We start from the raw sequence: 14,011 nt of genomic DNA, 5'->3' as shown, positions 1-14,011 counted from the left end.
ATAATAATAATAATAATAATAATAATAATCGCTAAATACAGTGACGCTGTTTTGTCTAGCTGTTCGTTTTTCATTTACCCTTCGCCCGCCGCTAGGAGCTTATCTGTGACCAAGCGGCCACCCAATCTGCCGGCACTGAAACATTTAGTATAGGAATTTGTACTTACCCAGCTCAAAGTAGATATTGAAAATGTCCCCCACCAACTGCTACACTTATGGAATCGTTAATTACTTTAAGACGTTCTGCTTCACTGATTGACTCAATTTCAGCTCATATAGTCTTTAAGCTCATTTATTGTATGCGGGTTTTTCGTATAAACCTTATTTTTAAGAACATGTCTCCTTGTATTTTACGATCATTTACCGAACCTGTCGGTTTGAATTTTTTTGGCTAACCTTCTTATTGTAATGGCATTAGGCAGGGTCTGTTTGAAAATTTGTTACGGAAGTTCTGTCATGTTCTCGCACAAGATTTTCTGTATTTTATGTACGTAGAAAGCATATACACACGTTCACGTAATGAAAATCGCATTGCAACAACTCTGAAAAAATGCACGCACACATGCGCACTCTCTCTCTCTCTCTCTCTCTCATATGCACAAGTGTAGATAATAAACTAACTCGCAACTATCACTGTATGGCGCAGCGTTGGTTAGTGGAAGCAGACGGGAAACACACTAGCTGCGCGGGCAATGCCTCAAATGAAAACTCTGTGGAGTAACAAAACAGTGTTACTGTATATTTAGATATAAACTTACATTAATATCGATTGTTTAGTAGGTACCAATCAATACACTAATTCTGTTCTGGTGCTCCTGTAATGTTTGGTGTAACTGTGTGCATGTATGATTGTAAAGAGTTTTTTTTCACCTTGCATATCTAGCTAAAAAATTTAATATTTTGCGGCATCTTGTTAACTAGCATAAAGTTAAAACTAAGAAACATGCATATTCTTAAATATTATTCTACTCAGTATTGTGACCTAACTCATATTTTTATTATAATTAAATTTATAGTTTTATATTATCTAATATAAACCAGTCCATCAATCAATCCTGGTTTCACATCCCAAAAAATTGCGCTCTAATTTGTCGTAACCAAGTCCTGTATTTTTGTGATCAGAAGTTGGTCATTGTAGATTATTATGACCTCTTAATACACAAAATGAGGGGATTCTTTGATTATATGATCAGCATAGTGCAAGATCAACACTTGAGGTAACTGGAACAATCAAGACAAAAGGCAAATGTTCACTCTCTATAGGGTGGCTCTTGGCTAAGATGGAACCCGTAAAAATTTCCGAAATATTGGAGGAAATTCATTCCATCATGTGGTTTACAGCAGGGGCGGCCCGTCCTTATGTGCTACAGTACTACAGCACAATGATAATTTTTACTTAAATAATGTATTTGCAATGCCATAGTATTTAATCTGTCATTTGACAATTTCCCATGCTTATGTTCATGACGCGTTATAGAGTGTTTAGTCTTCGCTCTTCGCTCTTTGGTGCCTCAGGGGGTACTTTGTGCTACTCAAATGTCTACATGAGAATGTAGACAACTAATGCGCATGTGCGAAGCTGAAATCACTGCTCTGATTGGCTATTTTTACGCGGGGAAGTGCTGTAGTCAGCTTCAGCACAACACAGCTTGGAGATTACAAAAGTAAAGCGTAACGAAAGAATGCTTGTTTGTGGAAGAACTCGGAACTATATACAATATGTTTGGTAATTCAAGTGTCCGACCGCTGCTGCCATCTATCTGGTTTTTGAGGTTCCTCCTGAATCAGTCAGTCTAGAAAATTGAAGCCAAGGAATTATGTGACAGTATAATTCAGGAAACTACTTATCGTTTCAGTCTTTAACATACCTAGGCACAACAAAATTGTTAAACAGTAAATTTTTTGACAATTTTTCGCATAATTTTCCTGAACGCGAACTTGAAGTTGCTGTCAACAGCTATACTGTACTGAACAAAAGAGTGTTAAAGACACAACTTGGAGTTCTATATGGAAGACCTGACTTCCGAAATATACAGTAGATGGAGCTGTTCAATTGTTACAATACATAACATAGCCTCCAACAATTCACAGGATCCATTCTGTGAAGTAACGAAGTTGTAAACTATTTTGGTTACAACGCCAATGACCACTGCTGAGCCAGAAAGATGTTTTTCTTTCTTTAAACGCATAAAAACGTTTTTAAGGAACACTATGTCCCAGGATCGCCTTACTGCTCTTGCAATACTGTCAATAGAAAAGAGTATGATGTCCAAGATGGAGGGGTTTAACTCCAGGGTAATTGACAAGTTCTGCAGTAGGAAGGAACGTCGTATGGACTTCATATTTCTTCACTAGGCGAGTCTTAAATTAAGATAAATACATATAAGTGTGTACAGTAGGCCGATATAGAGATTGTAGCACACTCATTATTTTGACCACCAGCCGCTACTGGTTTACAGTATGATTACTGTGAAAGTTTCATATTTATAACATTGAATCTGTTTCAGATTGTGGCACCTCAACTTGGTTTGGATCTGGATCCTGTAAAGAAAGTAGAAACTACAGAAATCTCTCAACCAGATACATCTTCTGCTATTCCTCTCTCTACGTCTCGAGACTTCCTTTCCCCGTCCCCTTCATTTGGTTTTAGTCGGAGTCTTGATGAACTTACAACACCTGACGACATATTTGCTGCTCAGGAAAGTTTAAGTTTTGTTCAGGGACTGACCTCAGTAAACTATGACATTGATCTCTCGGACTTGAGCGCTGATAACAGCTATGCTGAGGACATCCCAGCAGCTGATGTGCTGAAGAGCAGTGTCTCACTTCCCCTTGATGCGAAATCTGCCGAAGATCTCACGCCATCATTACTGGATACCACTGAATCACCGACTGGAGATCTTCTTCCATCGCCCATCAAACCTGTATGTTCAGGTGAATATCAAGGTTTTGCAGCGCAGGGCTGGCAGATTCCTAGCATACCTTGTGATACTGGTGACACGCAGCCTCAAGGTGTGGGTGGTGAAGCTACCACCGTTTCAAAATCTGAGACTAGCGCTGACAAGAACTCCACCTCTGGTCAGGTGAGTGTAGATACAGAGAGTGTAGAGTCTGCAAGTAGTGGTGGAAGGAATGTAAATCAAATGGAAGAAACATTAGTCAAGGCTTTGAGTGGTGTATTAACAACATTTGATAAACTTTTCTAAAAAATTGTAATAAAATGAGGTCTGCAGCATAGAGTTCATGTATTTTAATTTTATAGTTTCAGACATGAACTGCTGCAGTTAACAGATGGATCAAGAAATCTATTCTTTCAACACGTCATAACATGGAAAGTACCTTTGATCGAGATCAACATATCGTGTCCTAATCATGTTATGAAATGATGACATGACGTGGTTGTTTGTATTTGACTTAGCTTCTAGTCTTTCTGCTAAGATTTGAGCTGCTTTTGAAGAATAATTTGCAGTTCGATAACTTTTTATTTGTAGAACTGTCTTGATTTAAAAAGAGTTGAATAGGAAATTGTTTAGTAAATAAGAATCGCTGTTTTAGACATGTGTGCAGTAGGTAAGAGTTAAAGAATCTTGAAGACACATCACATTAGTATTAAAATGAGTACAGTAACAGTAACATATTAGTCAGTATTATAAAATGTCTGGAGCTTTTGGAATTGTTGTTTTCAAATTGTATCACAAGGGTTACTGCAATCTGTTAGAGAAGAATTTTCATTCAGAATCAGTGTAATTTTTTGGGGTAGGTGGATTAAAATTATGTTTATAAAAGCAGTGAAAGACGATGTTGTGTTTCATCTTGTTTTGATAAATGAGGTTGTTTGTACTGACCATATAGAATTATACAGAATATTTCTACGAAGATGTTTTTTTGGTGACATCATTTTATTGGAAAAATATATAAATGATCGATTACACAGACGTAAATGGCCAGACCACTATGTCGTCTGAGCAGTTACAGTAATGTGGTGGTAGGGTTAAAGTGTGTTTCATAATTAAGTACATATTGGACATTAGAATTTCAGTAAAGTATAAACCTCACTAACTTGATCATATTTTTTTTGTATTAACCCATTGTGATTTTAAATATGAAGTAAATTATAACGATTGGATTTAAATAAATACTTTAATTTGTATATCTTGGAAGTAAATACTGAGAAATAGATAATATGCATTGAATTTAGTTCTTACAAATACTATTGTAGATTCTGTTATAACTTGAAAATATGTAACAAGAAACAAAATCTATTATTTGAGGAAGAATACAAAAAAAATAAAATAAAATAAAATAAAAAAATAAAGAAATCACGTAACTTAAATTTTAAAACAGTCCATGTTTAAACTTTCGTATACACTTTTAACACTTGAATATAAATAATTGATTAAATGGCGATCTTACTCGTGTTAATTATGTAAGAATGTGCGGCTTACAGCTGTTTCGGTGCTACTTAACACCATCCTCCGAGTCTACTACTAGATCTCGGCACTATCTCAACTTCGCTACCTGTTGTGTGGGTGCGTTCGTGTGATGAAGAGTTGTGTCAAATAGTGTGTGTGTTCTGAAATTGATCTGTGTGTTGAGAATTTGATTAGGGTGTGTTTTAGTGTGTCTGTATATTTCATATTGTTCTAGTGTGTTGAGTTTTTGGTTATTGGGTTGTATGTGTAGGATTTCCATGTCTGTATTTATGTTATTGTATGTGTGGTTAGCATTAGTTATGTGTTCGGCATATGTAGATGTATTGTGTCCTCTGGTTATTGCTTTAATGTGTTTTTTGTATCGAGTTTGGAATGATCTGCCTGTCTGTCCAATGTAGAAACTGTCGCAACTATTGCATGTGAGTTTGTATACGCCTGTGTGGTCGTATTTATTTATTTGTGTTGTTTGTGTGTTGAGATGTCTTTGTAGTGTATTTTCTGTTCTGTATGCTATGTTGCATTTCTGTTTTCTGAATGAGGATACGAAAACAAAAACACACACAAGATCGCATCCTCATTCAGAAAACAGAAATACAATATAGCAAACAGAACAGAAAACACACTACAAAGACATCTCAACATACAAACAAATAAATACAACTACACAGGCAAAGAACACATTAACACTTACAAAGAACACATTAAAGCAATAACCAGAGGACACAATACATCTACATATGCCGAACACATAACTAATGCTAACCACACAGACAATAACATAAATACAGACGTGGAAATCCTACACATACAACCCAAAAACCAAAAACTCAACATACTAGAACAATATGAAATATACAGACACACTAAAACACACCCTAATCACATTCTCAACACACAGATCAATTTCGGAACACACATACTATTTGACACAACTCTTCATCACACGAACGCATGCACACAACAGGCAGCGAAGTTGAGATAGCGCTGAGATCTAGTAGGCTCTGAGGATGGTGTTAAGTAGCACCGAAACAGCTGTAAGCCGCACATGCTTACGTAGTTAACATGAGTAAGATCGCCATTTAATCAATTATTTAAAACATTACAACAGATTGACATACCAACATCGATTTTTTAATGGACATGCTCTTTAGGTACAGCATGACATGAGGTATTTTTTACTCTCCCCTTTTCCTCAACTACCATTATGTATTATGGCGATGTACTGAAGTACATATGATATTTCCATGCAGGAATTCTGCGTTATCATATGATGAAGGATCAGCAGAGCGAAGAAAAATTCTCTCCGGCACTGGGATTCGAACCTGGGTTTTCAGCTCTACACGTTGACGCTCTATCCACTAAGCCACACCCGATTCCATTTCCGATGCTGGATTGAATCCTCTCAGTTTAAGCTCCACCTCTTAGTTTCCCTTTAGTGGACAATCCTCATGCACTATGTCACAGATGTGTGACAGTGTCACAATGTCCAACACGCAATGACACAGTGCATGAGGGTTTGCCACTAAAGGGAAACTGAGAGGTGGAGCTTAAACTGAGAGGATTCAATCCTGCCTCGGAATTTGAATCGGGTGTGGCTTAGTGGATATACCATCAGCATGTAGAGCTGAAAACCCAGGTTCGAATCCCGGTGCCAGAGAGAATTTTTCTCCGCTGCACTGATTCTTCACCTTTACCATTATGTAGTTCATTTCTGTTTCTTTTGTAAGCTTCAGAACTTTCCTTTCGAAGGTAGTACAAATTTCTTTACAAGGTTATAATCTTTCAAAAAGTGAATGTCTTGGTCCTTCAGAGCTTCATATGTAAAAAGGATATATTTCATATTTTTTTTCACACTGTCCACATAAGTTATAATATGTTTACCCTTCTAGAAAGAACTTAATAATTTTCATATGTATTAGTTCTTTGTATTACATATAAGAAACAACGTTTAAATTCTGTTACAGATTTCAAAATAAAGTATTTAGATATTTTGAAAGAATGTTACAAGCAGGATCCAGTGGCGGTTCCTCGGGGGAGGGAAGGGAGGAACGTCCTCCTCACATTTTATTCTTTTGAAAGTAAATACCAAATAAAATATGTGCCTTGAAATTCGAGGAAGATTCGATAATTTTTAAGTTCACAGCTATAAGAAAAACTCGGTTGATCAAGTTTTAAACGACGCACACTCATGTGCTCTAGAAAACTGTGAGAAAGATGCGAGATTGTCTGTGTAGAGGAAAGGCACTCCATTCCTCCTCTACTGCAGTTAACACACATAGACAACAGAGCACTAGCGGCCAGAGAAAGAAGCAGAGTTTTAAAGCAAGTAAATGAACGGAGAGGGAGGAGATCCTCCTCTGAATCACCTCATGGGCGGGAAATAGAAACAGACTGATCGTGCAGCAAGGTCGCTACCGCTGTCATCTAGTGATGTTGTATTCAACCAGATATAACACATCTAGGAGTAGGTACAATAAAAACAGTTTCAACGCAAAGTTATAAGACACCATGTAAACTTTTTTTAAATTATAAATCAAAAATATTATTCATTGCACTTTATATAGGCTACTATAAATGGTTTGAAACTTTCGTGGATATTTGAAAGTTAAAGTCGGGTTTATGTAAAACAAAGAGGAAGTAGTTCTACGTAGTTGGCCCCTGAAATTCACTTCTATTCATTGTTTTCTAGACAGGGCAACAGCCAAGTTGTCAGTTTTGTACAAATATATTATTTGAAACTGAAAGTAGGTACTTCAAACTACATTATTTTTAACATACAAAAATTAATCGGCCACCGGCAGCTTTGAACAATAATGGTAGTATGACTTTACAAGAAGTGACATTGTTCAAAAGCATGTGATACTGAACTTGTAAAATGTACGTGCATGTGGCAACAAGACCACGTGGGTAGGTGCAGTGTTCTCGCTTTCCTAACAGATTATTTCCCATTCCGATTTCTGTAAAAAGTTCCGGTTACGTGTTGGTAGCTAGTCTCTTCCAACACGTGTGATGCTGTAGTGTGCTCGAAAAATGCTACAAGGGTGTGAATTTCCTTGTAATTGTTAATTTGCGCAATTATTCAACAATGAATGGAAGTGAAAACATAATATATTTTGGACAATTTAGGAAACTCAGTTTACAAGAACAGATTATTGCTATACAGAAGGGAAGGCCAACCCCAACATTACCTGGTCTTACATGTGTGCATGTTGGCTAATTTGTAGCATGTTTAATTCAAGAAGGTGTCATTTCGTGCTGTTAACTTCTTTCCTCCTCTTAAGAAATATGCAGGAGCCGCCACTGGCAGGACCCGGGTTTTGATAGTATAATGATTGTCAAGAAAAATATGAAATTATCTTAAAGTCGTTCAGAATTGTATGTAATTTACAAAAGAAAAGAAAATTTATTTATACATTCCAATACAAAGGAGGGGACTCACAACAGTCAGCTTGTTTTAATGTCAATCTAATTTAACCTTACCTATTATTGAAGAAAAATTCGTTCCGGTACCGGGAATCGAACCCAGGACTTCTCAGTTATGCACACTGAATTCTCTTTCCATCTGAGCTATGCCGAGACCTGATTCACGGCACCGTCCGAACTCTCCTCCTTTATATCATCAATGGCCTACTACCTACATTTTAGACATACAAGTCATATATGCAGGAGCTCATTTTTAAATGACTTTATGGCAATTTTCGACAACAGTTTATTGAATACTGTTAACATTGTTGAATAATCAAGACTACCTATAAGTAGTCAACATGCAGATATCTATTATTGAAGAAAAATTCGTTCCGGCACCGAGAATCGAACCCAGGACCTCTCAGCTATGCCCACTAAGCATTCTTTCCATCTGAGCTATGCATATATATATATATATATATATATATATATATATATATATATATATATATAAAATTCAGCCCTCTCTATCATTGATGGCATTTTCCATTCTGAATATTCACTACCAGTAATTTAATTGTTCTACAGAATACATCTAGACTAATTTAAATGCTCTGAATTGAGGAGTTATGTTTGCAGACATGTGTAACTGTTTGAAATACAAGATTTTAGTGCTTTGTATTTATCTTTAGTAAAGAATTTTCGTATTGACATGTAAGACTAGGGCTGCCAACTCTCCTGTATATACCAGGATCTTCCGTTATTTGCTCCTAATTTTTAACAGATTCCTGGCTCCCATATTATTCTTCTCTTCCAGCATTTTCTTCCTTATTTTTGCATAATTTAAACAATGTTATTGTAAACATTTGATTTTGCCTAAAATTGTGGTGATTTATGTGGTGAATTTTGTTGTTCAAGAGATACATTGCAATGTGCAGTCTTTGTTGAAGGTAATGCTTGCCAGAAATGGGTTTTGCTTCTCACTCATTTAAAATCAAACGATGTTAATGTAAAAAATCTGGAAAAACTGGCGAGTTTTGTTCTAAGCTTACCAGTATAGCATCTTATTGGTTACGAAAAAAGGGGAAGGGATATTGCCATAGAAACCCGTGGATGCCTTCAAATTTCACAACATGGTTGTTGTTTTAATTCCACTATAGAATGCACAGAGTGTTCGCAAAAAGATGCAATACTTTTAAATGGTTATATTTCAGCTGATACATTAGTTACATTTGTGGTTTTTTGTATTAAAGTACCGGTATCCCTGGAATCTGGGAATTCGATGCTATGTGAAAAGATTTTCAATATGAGGCCTTTCAACAGCTCATACAAAGAAGATGAACAATAATTAGACTGCTGTCCGAAACAGAAGTACGACATATCTAATCAAATCAGAGCTGCAAATTGCAGTGGACTTCAACTATTATGCAAGACAAAATCTGTTTCAAAATACTCTTAATTTAAGTCTAGCTGCCGAAGTGTAAAATAAAGTTGTTTTTTAGTAACTGAACCGAATAATTTGTCAGTTTTTTATGTGAAATTTTGTTGATTCCTTAGTTCCCGTATTTTTTTTTTTTCAAAAAATGTTGGCAACCCTATGTAAAACTGTGGTGAAATATTGGAGAGCAGCTGGAGTAAGTATTTAGCTTGTTACAATATTCTTCTGACAATCTTTTGCTGAAAGTTGTAAGACAAAGAAAATTCACATTGACCCTTGAATTATGAAAAAGTGACAAAGTAGTTATTCAAATCTGGAGCAGTGAAAACGTAACAGTAACACAGAAACGACAAAGAAAAAGGACAGAGAGAAAGAGAGAGAGAGAGATGACACATTTTTAGCAATAAAGGTATCATGATCAGGATTTGTAACTAAGTTACCATTATACAAATCTGGTTTTCAGGTACAAGCTTCCTGTGAAGCAGGTTTGAATAATTTCAAGGGAAAAATTGTTTTGGGGGCTGGGTACCGATCCCGGGACCCTTTACTTAGCGCATGAATGCTCTACTGACTGAGCTACCCCAGGAACCATACACGACACTGTCACAATTCATCCCTTTATATCCACACTACTCAAATGGGCTGACAAGACGCCAGAAACCCAACTTTGAGTGCACACAATTCTATGTTACCTGAAAGCCAGATTTGTATAATATATTTGTTACGTTAACAGAAAGTCACAATTTAAGTCACACAGAATTGTGTGCACTCAAAGTTGGGTTTCTGGCGTCTTGTCAGCCTATTTGAGTTGTGTGGATATAAAGGGAGGAATTGTGATGGTGTCGTGTATGTTCCTGGGGTAGCTCAGTCAGTAGAGCATTCGTGTGCTAAGCAAAGGGTCCTGGGATCGGTACCCGGCCTCAGAACAATTTTTCCCTTGAAATTATTCAAGTTACCATTTTCTATAAGGTACAAGTAAAATAAGACAGGTTTTTAGAATCCGGACTCCGGTTGTAGTTATGGAACACAAACATTTCGATTTCAACTTTTAAATTTGAAATTATTGCAGAGTTAAAGGTCATATGGTTCAAATGATGCTCAGGAAATATTAATTGAAGTTGTTTGAAGGAATCTTCGTGTCCAAATTATACTAATACTTTGTTCAGGAGTATAACAGCTTCACATAATAATAGGTTGCCAAAAATGATAAAGGATACCAAATAGAAGAAATTATATCAGCTGTTATAAATTTACAAGAATTTATTTATTACTAGGTTTCACAATGCCCTCGAACACATTTCTGCACCCATTTTCAGGATTCTGTAGCCTTTCACCATTCTTCTCTATTCTCTCATGCGCCATCTTCCAATTCCCTTTCTTTCATAGTTCTAAATGTACAAGAATTTCTTTTTAATAAATGATCACAGTAAAAGTAGTATAATAACACAATTAGGTAATAGAATAATGATGGTTCCGAAAAATTAATAATGCAGAACTTCTTTTGGTGTGTATAATTCAATTTGCAATAGAACTGATTTTATTCGTTTTATGTATTCCAACTAATTATATAGGGCCTAAATGTTTAATTTTGTTTCATTTTTACTAGATTATGAAATTTCCTTAGAATTATTGATAAAATCTGGAAAATAATGTCATATTACAGCCTTCTTTATGCAGAAAAAATGCATGATGCAGTGTTTAAATCCGATCAATAATAAATCAACTTCGAAAGAAACTAAAGAATGAAGATATTGTATACTATCTAATACATACTACAGTCTTATTGTTTTTATTTCAATGCAATCTGACAGGAGGTGCCAAATGACGTTGACATTGACGTTGGAACATAGGTTGGATAGGATTTAAATAAAAGAAAAATAATTTTATTAAAGTGAGCAAAATATAGTTTTTTTTTTTTTTTTTTCAGTATTTTACATTCCAGGACAAATAAAACCCCATCCAAGACACAGGATATAACTTAAAATCCAAAACAATTCCTGGGAAATCCAGAACGTCTGAGAACCCTATTTGAAAAGTAAATTTTGTTGGCATGCATTATGTAAAGGAAAATGAGTATATAAGACTCTGGTCCGTGACAAATAAGTCATGCACCTTTCAGCAATATTTTTTTACGTTATCTTTAGAAGTTGCTAAATTTCCTTAAAGGCTGATACGTTCTACATATTTCGTCTCTTGTATTTCATATTGCACAATTTGCGACATTGAAACTTCCAACATAGGCCTATGTGTTCATTGTCAAATCTTCTACGATGATCAGTTATCATGTTAAAATTTATCTCCATTCTAATTTATCGTATTCTGAACAGTTTCAGTTTCAAAATTTAAATTTACGACATTGTATTGATTTTTAGTTATTAAGTCCTGATGTCTTTTTTTGCCATTGCATCTTCAGACTCATTTCTGTGTATGCTAAAATTTTATATTTGTTAATCATATTAAATATTTCCGTTCTAAATGAGGAAGAAAACGAGGGTGGATTACTCTGAACAGGACGTAATTTGGACTTTATCTGTTGCTAATGATGAAATGATTTCACAGTGTTTCGAAGGTTGGTCCTACTTTCGTTATCAGATGAGCAGAAAAGGAAGTGGCAAAAAAGTGGTTGGAGTCATTGAAAATAGCTAAATTCACTATACTGACCATGTAATAACCCAAAATTTGTATTTTGACCTACCACTATATAACCACAGAAGAAGTTTCATAGTAATAGTAATTTTTTCACCATAAAGATTTTTACAAATCGTGGCCTCGTCAATTTTATTTCTAGGTCTTAATCTAGTTTCTGATTATACTAGAGGCATATTTATGAATTTGTAGCATTGTTATTGCAGGACATGTGCTGACACGATTTAAGAAGAATTGCAACTAAAATAGTATAATAATAATAATAATAATAATAATAATAATAATAATAATAATAATAATAATAATAATAATAATAATAATAATAATACCAATAATAATGATGATAATAATAATAATAATAATAATCATAATGTTCTTAATAGCAATAACGACCTATATGCCTTCACAATTACATATTAGTACTTTCATGCAAGATCTAAAGACATGAATTCCTCTACAGTATATGGCATATGATGCAGCAGCAACCTGTTGACTATGCTTTTAAATTTCTTTTGTTTACTACTTATTATGGAGCTTGGAATTTTATTATACATGTTTATGCCTCTATGTAAAATACTTTTAAGACTTGTGGTAATTGTATGAGTGGACAGATGGATATGACTTGATATTCTTGTTTGATACATGTGGTAGTCTGAATTCAATTTGAATTTTGCTTTGTTTTTATGAATGAAAGACACTATTTCTAGAATGTACAGTATATACAAGGCACGGGCAGAATTTTGAGTTCTCTAAAAATTGCCTTACTTTGCGACCTGTTTCATAATTTTTACAATTTTCTTCTGTAGCTTAAAAATTTCCGTAATTTTGCTTGTTGCGCCCCATAATGGTACGCCATACTGAATCTGGGAATGTATGTAGCCAAAATACATAGATCTGAGAACTCCATTAGAGATTGTTTTGCTTAAAATTCTGAAAGCATATATATAATGGTTCAATTTTTCTACAGTTTTCTCAACATGATAGTTTCAGGTTAAAGCAGAGTCAATCCAGATGCCTAGGAATTTTGTATTTTTAACTTCCATTATGTCTTTACCATTGATTTTGATAGGAGTAAAATTTTGATCGCCGCTATTGTTAAAGAGTATGTAAACAGTCTTACTAACATTCAGTTGTAACTTATTTTGCTGAAGCCAGTTTGGAGGTAGCCATTGTTACATCATAGAAAGATGTAATATTATTAATTAATACAGTATAAGAGTTCATTTATACAAATTTAGTATAATATTACGATACCATAATATGCAAAGCCACAATAGCTTAAAAATAAAACAAGTATGCTATGTAATGTAAATATTCTGAACTAAATTCTCCCTTCGAACGTTGTTAAAATTATATCCAACTCATAGATTACATTTGCTGCTTATTCTGTATTCAAAGTTTTATGTAACCTTTGAGGTACTGGTTTGTTGAAAGTAGTTACAACTATTTAAGAGGAAATCAATTTGCTTTTATTTATTATATTTTAAATTAAATTCCCCTTGCCTCACTTTTTGAAAATTTGTGTAAATAATAAATTCATTGTGTACTGTAACTAATAGTAGATCTGTATTTACAGTTGAAATTGGGGTTGATTCTGTTCGAATCAGGGGCGTATTTTACGGGCTGACGGGGCTACCGGTGGTAGCCCAAGGAAATTACAAAAGAAAAAGTTTATAATATAACATAATGTAATAATTTTGTATTATTAGTTTTACCATAGTAATTAAAATTAAAGTAATTGTTAGATATATTTTGTGTAATAATAGGGTCAGCGGTAGCCCAAACCCTTTAACCAGTATACACCACTGGTTCGGATATCATACATGATGTTTAAAAACTTACAGCAGGATAACTGATATTATGCAGGACATTTGCATTATGTTACAGAAAGTATAAAGTCGGCAGTGCCATATCTTAATAGAATGATATTTTATGTGGATCCTACACTCTGAAATTTAATTAACTCTATTCCAATTGACGTTGTTAAAAAGTTATTAAAAATAATAATGGTTATGTTGCAGTTCATGCTAATGTAAAGGAAGAAAAGAAAACGTAGAGAACACTTTGGAAGAGATTTTGTTTGGAGACT

General features: G+C 34.6%; 1 protein-coding gene across 4 annotated transcripts in view; it reads left to right on the top strand.

Moving 5' to 3' along the window:
• The window catches only part of LOC138691258 (rab5 GDP/GTP exchange factor-like), a 76,390-nt gene extending 68,383 nt beyond the window's left edge, over positions 1–8,007 (top strand). For 3 of the 4 annotated variants that reach the window (XM_069813081.1, XM_069813082.1, XM_069813080.1), the window contains one exon: positions 2,508–8,007. In XM_069813081.1, the coding sequence (XP_069669182.1) occupies positions 2,508–3,206 (699 nt within the window). In that variant the 3' untranslated portion in view covers positions 3,207–8,007. The remainder of the gene's footprint in view (positions 1–2,507) is intronic. The other variant, XM_069813083.1, reaches the window with a different exon arrangement.
• The last annotated feature ends 6,004 nt before the right edge of the window (positions 8,008–14,011 follow it).

The sequence above is a fragment of the Periplaneta americana genome, chromosome 16 (genome assembly GCF_040183065.1).
Source record: "Periplaneta americana isolate PAMFEO1 chromosome 16, P.americana_PAMFEO1_priV1, whole genome shotgun sequence".
Classification (NCBI taxonomy): domain Eukaryota; kingdom Metazoa; phylum Arthropoda; class Insecta; order Blattodea; family Blattidae; genus Periplaneta; species Periplaneta americana.
Note: the sequence above shows the minus strand (reverse complement) of the source record. Positions and strands in the feature narration are given on the sequence as shown.